The sequence below is a fragment of the Poecilia mexicana genome, unplaced genomic scaffold (genome assembly GCF_051168715.1).
Source record: "Poecilia mexicana isolate PSO_F unplaced genomic scaffold, ASM5116871v1 scaffold_21, whole genome shotgun sequence".
Lineage (NCBI taxonomy): Eukaryota > Metazoa > Chordata > Actinopteri > Cyprinodontiformes > Poeciliidae > Poecilia > Poecilia mexicana.
Window position 1 is genome coordinate 13,274,683 of NW_028263390.1, and position 15,031 is coordinate 13,289,713.

Sequence of the window (15,031 nt, forward strand, 5' to 3'; positions counted from 1 at the left end):
GACTAATGTGGGAGAAAACTAAGTTCAGAAGGATTAATTTCATTCACATAATGTTTCATTCTTCTCTTATGTTTAAACAACTTGTTTTAAATTTAGGCATAATGCACAGCACTCCCTGTAATGCCTACAGTATATATTCAATAAAGTGCTGGGTCATGTTTCTTAAAGGAGAATTGGTCTGACATGCATCCTGATACAGCTTTTTTTGTTGTATGAACATGAATTTTACTAAGTTGATCATCCTTTGCTGGAAAATCTTAACTTTTTTTTTTTTAGCTTTCCACATCTAAAAAAAAAAAAGTATATAAACCACGCCATGTATGCTTGTCAAAATCAATTAGAGATTAATCTGAACTATAAAACTTCTGCATCAAACCAAACCAAAAGAAGGGAAAAAAATAGGAAAACAAGCAGTTTTTAGAAATAACTTTAATTAATTCACATCTAGTCGCCACGCTGTAAAAATCCCAACAGTACCTTCAACAGTATGGATTGGTAAAGGGAAGTTACAAAAGTTGGAAGAGAATTGCAAAAGTCTTTACCCTCTTAAAACAGTCATTTATATTTTTCGATTCGCCACATCAGATGCCTAACAGCAGTAGAAAACGTGCACACTCAACACAGCTTACATTGACTAACAAAGGACAGACGGGTTGTAAACGGAGTCAAACATGACAAACGAGCTGTTATTGTACAAAAATGCCACTAGAAACAAACAGATCGGGATGCAATTAAACCTCACTGAATAAATACCAGATATTTGTTTTTTCTTTCAGCGCTCTGTAAATCTTTATACATCCAATCAATGAATATTAAGCTACCAACATCAGGCTGAAACATGTTTTACACAAGAAATTCCATCATTATATTTTTTTCTCTTTTTTAATATATTTACATAATGTAATTCCCTCTATAGAGAGAAGCCTTTTTCTGTCTTCAAAACCAACATCTGTGCTGAAACATGAAATATATTTGAAGGTTTTGAGCTAACAAACAAAAAGAAAAAAAAAAACCACACATACCTTTAGTCCTTTCTATGTTTGGAAATATTTGTGCGATGAAAATTTATTTTCATACAATTTAAGCCCTTTTTTTATTTGGGTAAACAACAATGAGGTGTTTAAAAAAAAAAAAAAACACACTGAAAGAGAGTAACGGACGTTGTGTTGGAGAACAACGTGGAAGGTTTAAAATTTGAAGAGGTCGATAAAGTGCTGCGGAGAAATGGGCATCAGGCAGCTGTCCGGATCATTGGAGGTGCACGGGTGGCCAAAGTCCTGAGGAACAGTCAACAAGCAGAACGTGAGAAACCAGGTAACCAGGAAGGAAGGTAAACGCAACGCACACATTCACTAAAAATAGGTTTACTCAAATGTTATATAAAATTAGTTTTTACAGAGGCATAAATAACATTTTTCATAATCATGAGGGTACGCTTCTAGAGTTTGTTTTTTTTTTTACTGAAAACTTCTAGCATTTTCAGTAAAAAACTCTAGAAGTTTTTTTTTGTCAATAAAATATTAAAAGTCCTTAACTTCTTTCCTACATGCTTCACCACAAAACCACCTGTAATAACTTAAGAGGCCACTTGAACACATCTAAGTCAGTTGGATCTGGTGGGGAAATGATTCAAATAATGGCCAGCCTACAATTTATTGAAGAAAATGAAACAATCTTTTAAAACAGCATTATATTCAGCAATTCTTTCGCTGCAGAAAAGAAGAGGACATTTTGTGCAAATATACAAGAGGTGTCAGTCGTTCCAGAAATAATAAAATGTTTTCATTTATATCTTAAAATATGATTTTATTTGCACCTAATTGAATAGTATTCAGGAATAAATTAAATAAATGCAGTGGTAGACATAGAATTAGTTGCCGTAAACCAAATTTGGACATTGGCATGCAGACACCAACATTTATCTTGGTATTTATGTTAGATTGGGAGGCAGCTGAGAGCCTTTTTAAACTGAGATCTAACAAAAACAAGTTGGCAAAGTGAAAAGATAAGAACACAGCGAAAAGAACGCCACTGTTTACTAAACACTTCTGAAAAACAAGATGACATCAAGAGAAACCTGGAACATCACGCAAAAAAAAAAAAAAAAGCTCCACTCATGAAAACAGATAAATCATGATATGATCGACAGAGAACTGAACAGGCAGAACAAAAGGCATGATGGGACACGGAGTACCTTGAGGAACAAAGCCACATGGCGATCCTTAAGGAGTCAGGGAGAAGGGGAGCCAGGAGAAGAGGCAGGGAGGAAGGGTGGCAAGCAAGGAAAGGATGCAGAGAAGGAAGAAGTTAAACCAAACAGGGAGCAGCCGATGAGGAAAGTAACTACTCCAAAGAAGGAAACGGTCCGACTCAGTGCAATTGTTCCTTCTAAGTACTGTTCTGTATGTTTCTGCAAATTCAAGAAATATTTCCCAAGTAATTTCACTTGAACTGCAGGAAAAACAAACCCATCAGTTCAGAGTAAAAACAAGATATTTCAACACTTGAACTTGGGGGCAGGGAGGTCGAAAATAATAGTTTGGAAATAAGATATTTCTACACGTGAGCACACGAGTTCACAAAATCCATCACTCTAATGACTAACAAGAATTAGGATTATTAGCAGAGCTCACGTGTGCCGATGTTTGTGATTCATTTCATCACACAAACATCAAAAACTACATTTTTATGGACGGTTAAAAGCAACACAGAATTCCTTTCTTCTATTTTTGAAAAACAAAATATTTGAACTTTTGAACCCGAAGGTCAGCCTTTGGAGATTTCCAAGGAAAAAAAAAAAAAGTTGTACAGATTTTCACCTCGGTTTTATCTTCAGCAAACATAAGACCAAGACCTTTGGTAAAAAGCTGAGAAAAAACACTTGACTCACAGACACTTAAAATGTGTATTTTAAACACCGCAGACTTGGTTTATTTTGAGCACCAATTCCATCTGTGCAGTATAAACAAAGTCAAAACAATCCTGTCAAATATACTGTCTAGTTTGAGTTATTCTGATACATTTTGTTTCAAGTAGTGTTTAAAGTATTGTCAAAAAGTGTAAAACACAGAATAACCAACATGGTTGCTTGAGTAAAATGTCCAGTTTTAAACCAGTCATGTTTAGTATCTGTTTTCATTTTGTCAATAAATATTAAAAATCCTAAAACAAAAGCCAAAAGAGGAAATTTACTTAAAATATAGCCTCTGAAATGATCATTTAAAACTAATAAAACATTTTGTTTTTCAATTCATAAGGGACAAGGAATGAGGACTGATGATGCTTAAAACAAAGTCTGATTGGTCAAATTGATCAACTATGTGTATTTTCAGTAAACTATTATTTTATTTGAAACCATTTCACATTGGAACAGTGACAAACATTATGTACATCTAAAATATTTAAAAATTTACAGATACATGTTTAAATAAGCAAAATGAACAATGAATAATTTTTAAAAGTTATTTAGAAATATGTCACCATTTTATTTAACAAGAGCCAAAAAAAGCAACAAAATGTCTTTCAAAGTTTCAAAATATTTTTATATTACGATAAAGAATGTTATATAGTTTAAATTACTTGCCATCTGCAACATTCTGGTTTTAATTTATCTCCAACTCAGCATTTTTTTAAAAAAACCCAATACCTGAGATAAGGCAGACACAGATGGGCTGCTCGTCTTGTTTACCTTCCAGAAGAGGGTGCTACAGTGTTTGCAGAAGTGCAATGTGTCGCCGTACTGCTCCTTCATGGGGTAGTGCTTCTGCAGGGTGAAGTACATCAGCTTCCAGTCCACATTGTCACTCCTGGTTAGACCCAAATTCCTACAAAACTGTGTATGAGCAGTAGAAGCCCATAAGCAGAACAGGAAGAATGGAGCAAACATTTAATGTCACAGGAAATCAATGTGGAATTACAACTGGAGCAACTCATAATTAACACCCATCTTTCTGTGGTGCTTCTTTTTTCAGAGCAGGCGCATTTCCCAGCTAAAAGAGTATGCTTAATTTTGCCAGCACTGCCCTCTAGTGGCTGACATGTAAATTGCATGCTTTATAAACCATCACAGCAACTTTTAGCTAGTTTAAGCAATTAAATGTGATATTCCAACTTCAACTTGGGCGACATAAACATGTAACTTCCTCACCGGTTTGTCTGAGAAGTGAAACTGACAGAGTTTCTTCCAGAGCGTCATATTCTCACTGAGGATGTGCAACGTAGGCGTGGCCTGACCCAGGTTGATGATGTCACAGGCGTCGGATAACTTCCAGAGGATTTGGTTCTGCATGTGCAGCGGCAGGTCGTTGAAAGACATCCCCGTGTACAATTGCTATGGAAACAATCGGCACGAAAACTGATTAATATTTGAACTGAAAACTTGATCTACTTTGCGCTATACAAACAATCAACACAGTTACAAATGGGATCTGTAGGCTACAATGACTGCCCTGCCAAAACTCAGCTATAACTGAATATAAAATGTTCCTTTTGAGTTTTTACCTTTGGGATCTGCATGTTGTTGAGCTCCTGTTGCCATTTAACAATGGTGTCCAGGCGACACAACCAGATGTTCACGTTGCCCACGAGGACACACCTGCCAAAATGGATGGTCAGACTGTGGAGTGTGGAGCTCAGGTCCTGCAGAAGCTCCTTAACAAGGCGTGGATTATAGTTGTCCTCAAGGACTAAAGCCAAGGTTGAAAAACAAACAAACATCTATAAATCTTACAAAAAAAAAAGAAAGAAAATGATTCATTTAAAAGGTACAGTACTATTGCCGTACCCTTCACACATCATTATGTAAATTACAAACAGGACCAATAGCTTCCCAATCTCAAAGACAAGAGCAGTTTGTCTGTTAAAATTGCTGATAATTTTGATAGAAAAATAAAAATGGAATAAAATACCCTCTGTAGGTGCCAACATCAGGGATGTCACACAAGGTAGATTTCATCCTGTGTGTCTTTTATATTTTTGCTAATAATTTTTCTAACTGAATAAATTGTGTCTAGAAATAATGATTTTTTTTTAGGGCAGGGATGTAGGGAGATGATGACAAACAAGTGCATATTTAGCCCTCAGTTATCAAGTCCCAATGGTGTTTAATTTTCATTTCTAATAGAAACTTTGAAGATTTAATGTGTTCTTCTAGTAATAATTATCATTTATTTTAAAATTCTTCTCTGCATGTTTTTGTTAATCAGTTGTTCTTAAAGTTTTTAGAAGAAAATTGTTATGGTCAGGGCCTGGAGTTCTTTATTTAAAATTTGACCACTTTATTGCAGCTGTTGTGTTTGAGACTAACAAAAACTGCGACCAAAACTGACATAAATTTAGTTGCACATTGCTCTCATCCACTAGGGTTAATGAGAATGTTTACGTCAGCATGTCTCTGGAGTAATCTGCTCTGAAAGCGTTGCAGATATAAAGCAAATAGAAGATGCCTATATGTTTTAAATAGCAAGTGTTTCTATACTCAAAACACTTGAGTATAAGTGTGTCGTCCTCTTACCTTTTCGTACAATCTTCTCCAGTATATTGAAATAGTTTTTTTGGGCAGCTCCACTCAAAGATGTTAACTGAGACCTGGCTATCAGCTGAAAAAGCTGCAGAAAACAGAAGGAGAGATCTAAAGAGTAAGAAAATACACCAGTACAGGCCATGAAATAAAACACTGATTGACTATAGGTGACAGTCATTGTGCACCTTTGCAACATAGTTAAATCTTCGCAAATCTTGTATGGCACTGGAAAAGTCTAATCGGTTGAGAGCCTCCCCGAGAGTGCAGTAGCCATGTCGCTGTTGGCAAAGAACAAAGAAAACATAAGGCAAAGGTGAGAAAATTACATTCTGTTGTACACACAATCAGCAAGGTCCGACACAAAAATGTAACAATTCAAAGTTTTCAGGACTCACTTCTTTCGTGCTTCCTTTCTGCACGTAGATCCATTTATCTCTGAAAACAACTAAGACAGAAAACATAAATGTTAACAGTTTTCCAGTTTCCTGTTACACTGCACATCAAAACCTCTGAAGGGAAACTGTGATAGTTTTATTTTTTTTAATGTATCACATGCTACTTAAATGAATTTCAGAATACTTTAATTCACTCTCATTATTAGTAATTCTCTTGTGCTTATTTCAGCGTGCGAGATGCGGCTCTTCACAATGATGTTCTGGAACAACAAACATTTATATTGGCACACAATATTTTTCATACTCTCGGGAAAGATATCTAAAAAACCTTCCACTGCAAAAGCATAATCTCAGATAGGACAAATATAGAAACATTTCATTTGAGAATATTTATTTAATTTGAAAAAAATCCATAAAAGAACATCTTTTAAAACAAAAATAATTGGTGACTAAGTATCGACCTTCTGGAAAAAGATGGGTTGTAAAAAAGTATTACCAGCAGAGTTCCTACTGGTGATTTGGCAGAAATATTTCACCTCTCAAATATATGTTCTTACATTCAGAGTTACATTTATTATTATTATTTTTTAGTGTGAGATTACATTATTATAAGAAAATAATAGTTTATTTGATCCTCTTTACAGATCTTTTCTCAGGGTGCTGATAACTATGGAGGAACCTGTAAAAGTACAGGATGTTTGTCATTCCATGACCTGCAAGTCCTGCACTCAGCATTCAAAACTTACTTTTGTGCAGCTTTACGCACAAGACCTTTAATTTGCCTTCCACAGACTCCCCCCTAAGTCCACGCAGTGACTGAAACTCACACTGGGATTTGGTGTTATTATTGTAGAACTCCTTCTTCCTCTTGGTGTTGGCGAGCTCACACACTTCTCCAACAAACAGATTCTCATTGTTGTCACTGCAGAGCCTGTTCACACAGAGGGAACAGTTTTTGTATTGAGTTAAAAAAAGAATACAGGTTTGACCAGAAGATCCACGACACCGTAATTATAAACCACTGGGAAGACTCTGATGTGCAGCAGTTTCCTCTGGCAATTTGCTTAAGGCTTCAGCTGAGTCTTCTGCTGTATTATAAGTTTATGGCCTCAGTTGAGGTTGAAGCCAAAAACACAACAGACAGGCGTGTCATTGAACTACTCTCGCAATATTGATTTACAGCACAGGATATATGCAAGCTATGAGAAGCCATAAAGATCAGAAAGGGAAACGATAATGAGTCATTCTGTCTGCACCATGGAGGAGACACTGCAGATGGCAGACACACACACACACACGCACGCACGCACACACACACACGAGACTCTGAGAAACTGTGACTCAGTCTTTTCTCAGACAGCAGGCAACACATGTCAACTAAAAAGCTACAAACATTAACAGATCTATTGTGCCAGAAATATCAAGCATCTAGCTAACTATTGTTATTTCTGGCACACATTTTAAAGCAGTTACATCGTTTTTAAAAGAATCTGAACATTGTGGGAGTTGACCTTAATTTGTCATCGGCTGTGGCTTGAAAAGCACCAACAGGAAGCATCTTACATGTACTAGACAGACATAAATCTATTAGAAAAACAAAAACAAAACAAAAATAAAATTGGAAATTTTGAGGATTCAAATATAAATTAGAGCTGCATATTTTCTTGAAAATATTAAACTACTATACAATTGATGTAAATTGCAATTCCCAGACTTTACTTTCCTCATAAATACATAGCGTCCACAGCACTTTAATGGGCTTTAGCATCTTAGCCTCTAAACAGATACACCTGATGAGAGCATTAAGGGAAGTTAGCGTCCATTCAGCTGGCCAAATGTTAGATGATGTAGATATGCAGAGCATGGAAACGACACTTCAACTATTATATCCTACCTTAACATAGCATCCAAGCAGACCTTTGGGACAGGGAAATATATATTTTGTTATAAGGACTATTTTGCTCTAATTGCACTCAAAGTAACATTACTTCATTGATCCTAAACGGAAATTAAATGTTAAATGAAGAACTTCCCCTTATAGTAATACTAATTTATTCCCAAGAAATCCATCGTCCTCGTGTTTTCGGGTTTTTAATCTTCTTGATTTAGAACTGCTCAGAATGAGGATCTCGGAACATTTTCCTTCTGAACACGTTCAGTTCACACCATCACTGTGTTTAGGAGCTGGAACTCGCCAAACAAAACTCATACTGCAGATTTTGCTACTATATCAAAACTGTTGGTGGCACTGCTTTTCACTCTGATGGGTTAGAAATCCTGCAAACACAAAGTCAATTACACACTTTCCAATTTGACTCTACTTATAAAATGTTGCAGTCTAGTTCAGCTTATACTACCGGTTGGTGAAACTCTTCTAAGAAAACTGAACTGATCGGATTCAGTAAGTTTTGCAACACAAGAGCAGACATTCGTTTCTATCGATGGCTTCATTTGCTGCCTGCTTAATACTAAAAAACTGATGGTTTAAATATCAAAGTTGTATCATTTAATAAGTGATAGATTTATTTTACTCATTCTTTCTGAACTCAACCACATAACAAACACTGTATTTTTGTTGCATGATGTCATTCGCTATCAGAGTAGACTGGGATTGGACAGCAGCCAGTCTGAAGAGTGATGTCATTGGTTATTGTCTGAAGCTACATAGTGCAGGGCTGTGAGTCACTGTTAGCTGGCCGATCAATACAAAAGGAAAGAGTGCGACCGGAGTGAAATGTCACCAGCTGACGCTGGGATTCCTGGGAGACGGGCGTTGTTTCTGTTGCGGGTTCGTGAAACTGACACTGTGATGTCAGCTATTGTAATGGACATTGTGTATAGCAATATATGATCCAGATATCCCATACTTGGTGCCTCACAAAAGCTGGTGACGTACGCTGGTAGCAGTTGTACAGCTACGGTTACTGTGAGGACAAAAAAAAATAATGCTCTAACCAACCTGAATAAACTATTGTACAAAAACACAAAAGGGCTGCACATTACATCAGGTATCAGTTGTCATAGCAAATTCAATATATGATATTTCAATTAATGCTTGGACTGAAGTATGTGATAGCCTATCATACTCAGCATGCAAGAATGTTTGGTCAACCCAACCCTGGTTGGCTTTAACTTCTTCAAGTTGTCTTCCCTATGTCTGGATGCCCAAATCCTCTGATCTTCTATGATTAACTAATTGAGCAATTGTGTTAACAAGCATCTAATGTAACTAAAATATAACTAAGTTTATCATTACATTCTTTGTGCCAATGTTGTTACTGTTTGCATAAATTAATTTCTCCTTGATCATGATAGTAGCAGATTTATCAAACTTGGATGTGGGAGTTCACTTAGCTAAGGTTACAAAGTACTGTGCAAAATACAACAACAATCATATTCTAAAAACCTTAATTTAGCATTTACTTTGGATTTCACTCTAGGAGGATAAAATTCCTACTCATGCAAGAAAATCCTCTGGTGTTACACTCTGTTTTTCTTTTTTTTTTTTTAAACATACAATTCTGAAACAGATCTCATTAGTTTATGTTTACAGTATATAATCTTTAAGGATAACAAATAGATTAGACATAAACATAAGCACTAAAATGGAGCAAAATCATTGCACATCTGTAATGAAACCACATTGGATAGAAATCTAAACCTGGGTGGTCATCTGAGGGCTGGAGACACTGACCATGTAATCAAAACATAGCGTCACTGTTTCTGTTCGATCTCCATTAATTTCCCGTCTGCTCTCCTCTTATTTTACTTTCATGACGGAAAAATTAATCCTCTTACCTCTAGATTTTTTAGAAGCTGTAATTTAGAGAACATTGGCAGTCAGTCAGTTGAGGAGACTGACTGAATGTCAAAACAGAGTAAAACTTCACATACCCAAAAATGAAAAAAATATTTCAAAGCATTGTTTTGTAGGTTCATCTCAAGATGAAAAACAATTTCTGTTAGGATCGGAACAATGCCCATTAAAATTTGAAGTGGCCTTCAGGGTATGATCAAACACTAAGTTCAAAATTTAAAAAGATAAAAACTATTTAATTTAGTTAGGAAATTAAATAAGTCAAATGTGGAGCATTAGCGGCTGCACGAAGGTGTATACATTAGCTAACATGTTAGAATAAATGCAAAAATAGGGCAGGTCACAAAGACAAAGAATTTATTAGCTTACTCTGTTAGGTCTATATCTTTGTTGTTATCCTCCAGCTCGTGACCAAAGAAAACGATCCTCTTCCACCCACGGTCTGTCTTTGTCCAGCTCCATCCAGGCGACCTCCAGTCTTTGCCCAAGAAAGGCATATTAACTGGGGAAGGCAGGACTGTGAGCCGAGAAGAGTCGAAGCCACGGCGAACACCTAAAAGGGTTAATCAGTAACAAGGTTTATTTTGGGCTGCCTAATTGTTCTAAATATTCAATTAAATATTGCATTATTTGTATTTACAGAACATTTAAGACCTATTTGTACCTGTTTATCTTTTTTACATTTCTTATGAACATAAGGTTAATTGTAATTCACTGGGATTTTATGTCAAAGACTAACATTTTCAGAAATTTACTGGTTTTCCATTGAGACTACACCATGTGAACAAATTCCTCCTGACAGCATAATACATCCACCACCATGCTGCACTGTGTGGACAGTGTGTTGATGGTAGTATGCAATGTTAGTTTTCTCCCAAACATAACCTTTAGCAAGAAGGCCAAAAAGTTCTTGTATCATAAAAATGTGCGTTCCAACTGTTGTATTCCTCCATCACTTGTTTAACTGTCTTCTCCTTTTTTGATGTGGTCATTTACACATATATTTTTTTCTCAACAAAGACATGGAAAAAGGGGCATATCACATTTTCACATTTTAAAAAAATATATGATTCAATATATATGAGTCAGTCCAACAATTGTGTTGGTTTATCAAATAAAGTACCAACGATTGAGGTTTGAAGTGTAATAAATCACAAAGTTGCTACAATAATTTTAGAATGCAAAATGAAGATCTGGCATAGGAAAAATGAACTTGTCACTTTACTGTCGTTTCTTTATGTCAATATATTCAGTCACTAGTTTCATGGACAGAATTCAACTGGGCATCTAATAAACTAAATAAACTAATATTTATTAATGAATATTGTTTGTTTATATTTAAAATACATGAGAATTTCCAGAATAAACTTTTTTATGCATACACTAAGTCTAATATTTAGAATACCTGCATAAAGGAGAAGCAGCATCTCTTTACATCTATGGCCACTTTTAAGGCTGTAAGAATACTAAGCCTACATAACAAGGGGCACAATTGGATTGTAAAACCTTTAAATAATGAGCTTATTCTCTAGGGTTTTCAAGTTCAACACTGGGAACGTGATTAAGTAGACGTAATTTTCTAAATCTCACATAAACATGTTTATGACGCATTTTTTTCGGCCTTCTCCCTTTGCATATAGTATCCTGCGCCGCTGCAACCCTTAACGTTAAAAAACAAGAAGAAAGCCAGCTGTCACTCGATTTAACGTGCACATTCCGAGACCAGATAAAGTAAAATATCTAAATAACGAAATTCTTCAGCTGTGAGTTTCTAAAGATACCGAACAAACCTTAATGTCCGAGTAGTTCCTTTGTGGTCTTTTTCTCTCTCACAGTGCTGTGCTGGAAATATTGACGGAAGTAAATACAGTGTGGAACCCGAGAATTCGTTCACGCCCCCTCTGCTTTCTTATTGGACAATATGTTCGAATTTACGTTGTTGCTACCCGGAGCAACGCATCTGATTGGTTAATCTGCGGTGTCAATCATTGCCTTTTTTTAATCCCGTGTGTTTTGCTGGGGCTTTTCTCCTACACGTGATTGAGGACTGCGCACATGTACTTCTGTTTTTATTTTGCGGTTGGGGGGATGGGAACAGGACAATCGGACAACTAAGTGCGTGATGTGGTAAGGCAACATCTGTGCAAGCTTTAATGTGCATTAGAACTCCAATATTTTCCATCTTATTTTGTGGTTTTTATTTAATAGCAAGGGTTTAATTCTACTAATGTGCATGTCCCATTTATCAATTATAGGTCGTTACTATATTTTTTAAAGTTTTTATCAATCATAGTGAATCTTTACATTGTCATCTATGATAAAGACCTTTATTTATGCATTAATATTTTTCCACATGTAATTAAAAGACAGTGTGTCTGCCTTCAGAATCACAGATTGCATAAAAAAATACCTTCCCTCTGGCTTTATCATGCTATCTCATGTTACAACACAGTCTTGAATGTGTTTTATTGGTAATTTATGAGCAAAGAACAATGAAAAAAAGAAATTCCTTGGTGTTGTTGTATTTTTCTTTTCTTTTACCCTAACATCCTAAAAAAACAAAACACAGCTAAACCAACTGCCATCTGAAAGTACCTAACAAGTAAACTAGTCCACCTATGTAAAATTTCTCCTTTTAAATAGTTTCATGTAGGGTTCATAAATTAATTAGAGAACATCAGTAAATAAACAACATCATGAAGACCAGGGAGTTCAACCACCAGGACAAGGATAACATTGTAGAGAGCTTCAAAGACGGTTCAGGCAGTAAAACTTGAACACATGACAAAGCATGCTTTGTCATGTGTTATTGATTATTGATTATTTTTGATTATTATTATAATAATAATAATATAATAATATAATATAATATAATATATAATAAATATAATATAATAATATAATAGTTATTATTATTCAATCATTATTGATTGAACTCTACAGAGTTCAATCAATAATCTGGAAATGAAAACTTAACAGGATAGCTCTAATCCTACCAAGACATGGCCCTCATCCTAAACTGACAGAGAGCATAAATCAGAAAAGTAGCCAAGAGACCCATGTTAAGTCCGTAGGATCGCAACCCCACAGCCTTAACATAAAAAGCCCCAGCTGTTTATTTTCCACTAGAGAAAACAGCCGTCATGGAAGTGTGACAAAAAGAAAAACATAAAACAAAATCCCACTTAAACTTTTTAGAAGGTAATATAGAAGACAAAGCAGCTATGAGGAAGAGGTTTTCTCTCTCGGTGAGACCAGAACAACGCTTTGGACCATTTTCTTATGTGTGAAAGAAAAGAATTATCGCATGTCACCCCACATATTGAAACAGGGGAGCAGCAGTATTATGGTAAGATGGTTTTTATTATTATGGTCTTTTCAGACTCAATTGGAAAATTGCAGACCAGTTCAGAAAGATTGTAATCCACAGTTTGTTTCATGGTTCTCACAAATCAGGAATGAGGTTAGAAGATACTCCCTATGGAAAATCTATTGCTCAGATAGTCAATTATATTAAGGTAGACTAGCCCTCCTTTTGAATCTAAACAATCATTTGTAGCTGGTTGCCACATATGATAAAAATGATCAGGATATATATTTCAAAGATATGCAGTAGTGTTTTACTTTCTTTTAAATAGCAAATAAACACAAGTAATAAAATCCCATCTGGACAGTGATGTATTGATTTGCAATAAGTTCTTTAAAAACACATGGAATCTTATTTGGCTTGCCGACATCAGAATATGCACAAGAAACAAGCTGATCAGCTCACATTTGTAAACACAGTGGTGGACAAGTGACTTCTTATATATGCTGATGTCGCTTATGAAGCATTGAAGTCTACTCCCACATATGGCTACAATATTTTGCTGCAGGTGCTTGGAATACAAGTAAACTTTTACAAAGGAGTTTTATTTAAAGCGTGAGAAAAAAAGATGGGGAAAAACAATAAATATACAAATGGACATCCTCAAAAGAGGTTTGCCAGATGCGAGTTGTAAATCTTTCTAAGACAGCAGACTTTCTCGGGAATAAAGAACAATTTACAATAACATGTTTTACTATAGTAATAAATTAAACCTAAAGTTAGTTTTGCTAATTTTTACAAAACAGACAGACACTTGCTGCTACCAACAAGGTCGATTATTCTATTATGTCACTAATGGATTTATAAAATCACATGTAGCACACTAGTTGGAAACTAAGTAATTAATTACTTTGTTTGAATGTCACACATTCTGGATAAAATGTTTAAGGAATGGTGGTTTAACTTTGATTTGAGTAAGGATTAAAGTCATGTTAAAGTTAGGCTAAAACTCATAATGCCACTAAGGTATTAATGGACCGGTTTTTCAACCAACTTTAAGACCTGGCAGCTGACAAGTAGAGGTGGCAGGAAGTGATTTGCTATGGCACACCTTTCAAGTTAGTGAAATATATTTTTACAACTAGAACCTTCTTTCATGTTCATGAAACATTCGTGTCATAACTTCCCAAATTAATAGAAAAAAACAGTGGGTTAATGCTGCTTGAGCCCCTAGTCAATCTGTTATGTTTTTCTCCATCTTCAATTACACTCTCTGAGGGTCAAACTAACTGGAGCAAACTTGGAAAGGATTCAGAAAATGGTGGTGGTGCGGGGTTGGGGGTGTTGAAGAGACAAAGCAGGCGAAAACTGGGAGGTAAGTAGAGATACAGTTTCAACGGGTCACTGGACATAAGCCCATCAGATTACCAGCCACATTCTTCTCACCCAGATCTTAAAGGTCCAGCTGACAGCTTGTCTGGGGAAATTATCATTTCTTTCCTGGGTTTTTTTCACTCTCTTATTAATTGCTGCTACTTAAGTGACATGTAATAAAACAGCTTGTCTTACAGACTGACATTATTTGTCTTTCTTTTGTCTGTGTGTGTGCAGGATTGACTGCATACCTTTCACCTGAGGAAAAATGAGGAGTGCACTCATCAGACTATGAACCTTAAAGGCACGCTACGTAAACTGTTATTTCAGTCCCCTTTCATGTTTGAGGTAATCTGAAAAATCCACAAATTATGAACAGGATCCATAGATGTTTCCAGCAAAAATCACAAATCCAAAGAGCCTTTCATCTTTATGTAATTACTCATACCAATTCTCAATTCCATTAGTTTTTTAAAACATTGGTGGAGAAAAGTTTAACTAGTTTTGATGATAAATGACATAGTAATGCTTCAAATTTAATGCTTCAAACTGTTAGAATGAAAATCCATTTGAGGGTATGCACTACAGTTTGACAGTTTGTGAAAACTTCACACATA

The 15,031-nt window shown here is 35.6% G+C and overlaps 1 protein-coding gene across 3 annotated transcripts; it reads right to left on the reverse strand.

Annotated features, from left to right (window-relative positions):
• Window positions 1-411: 411 nt before the first annotated feature.
• fbxo25 (F-box protein 25) lies at window positions 412-11,631 on the reverse strand. Of its 3 annotated transcripts, XM_014967661.2 has the most exons (11): window positions 11,524-11,631; window positions 10,103-10,286; window positions 6,744-6,847; window positions 5,917-5,966; window positions 5,707-5,799; window positions 5,513-5,606; window positions 4,501-4,685; window positions 4,148-4,330; window positions 3,689-3,832; window positions 2,195-2,221; window positions 412-1,277 (listed from the first exon to the last, which is right to left on the reverse strand). In XM_014967661.2, the coding sequence occupies exons 2-11, from the start codon at window positions 10,228-10,230 to the stop codon at window positions 1,188-1,190; spliced, it is 1,098 nt and encodes a 365-aa protein (XP_014823147.1). In that variant the 5' UTR covers window positions 10,231-10,286; window positions 11,524-11,631; the 3' UTR covers window positions 412-1,187. The 3 variants fall into 3 exon arrangements, with proteins under 3 accessions (XP_014823147.1, XP_014823210.1, XP_087857828.1); XM_014967724.2 differs by lacking the exon at window positions 2,195-2,221; XM_088001702.1 differs by lacking the exons at window positions 2,195-2,221; window positions 11,524-11,631 and adding an exon at window positions 7,811-7,833 and having other exon boundaries at window positions 10,103-10,216.
• Window positions 11,632-15,031: the final 3,400 nt, after the last annotated feature.

What these genes read in the sequence shown, in the direction of transcription:
- fbxo25 (XM_014967661.2), bottom strand. Translation starts at nt 10,230, where the DNA reads ATGCCTTTCTTGGGCAAAGACTGGAGGTCGCCTGGATGGAGCTGGACA. An exon ending in GATTTAACTATGTTGCAAAG is followed by an intron (nt 5,607 to 5,706) that starts GTGCACAATGAC and finishes TGTTTTCTGCAG; the next exon opens with CTTTTTCAGCTGATAGCCAG. An exon ending in GGAGAAGATTGTACGAAAAG is followed by an intron (nt 4,686 to 5,512) that starts GTAAGAGGACGA and finishes CCTTGGCTTTAG; the next exon opens with TCCTTGAGGACAACTATAAT.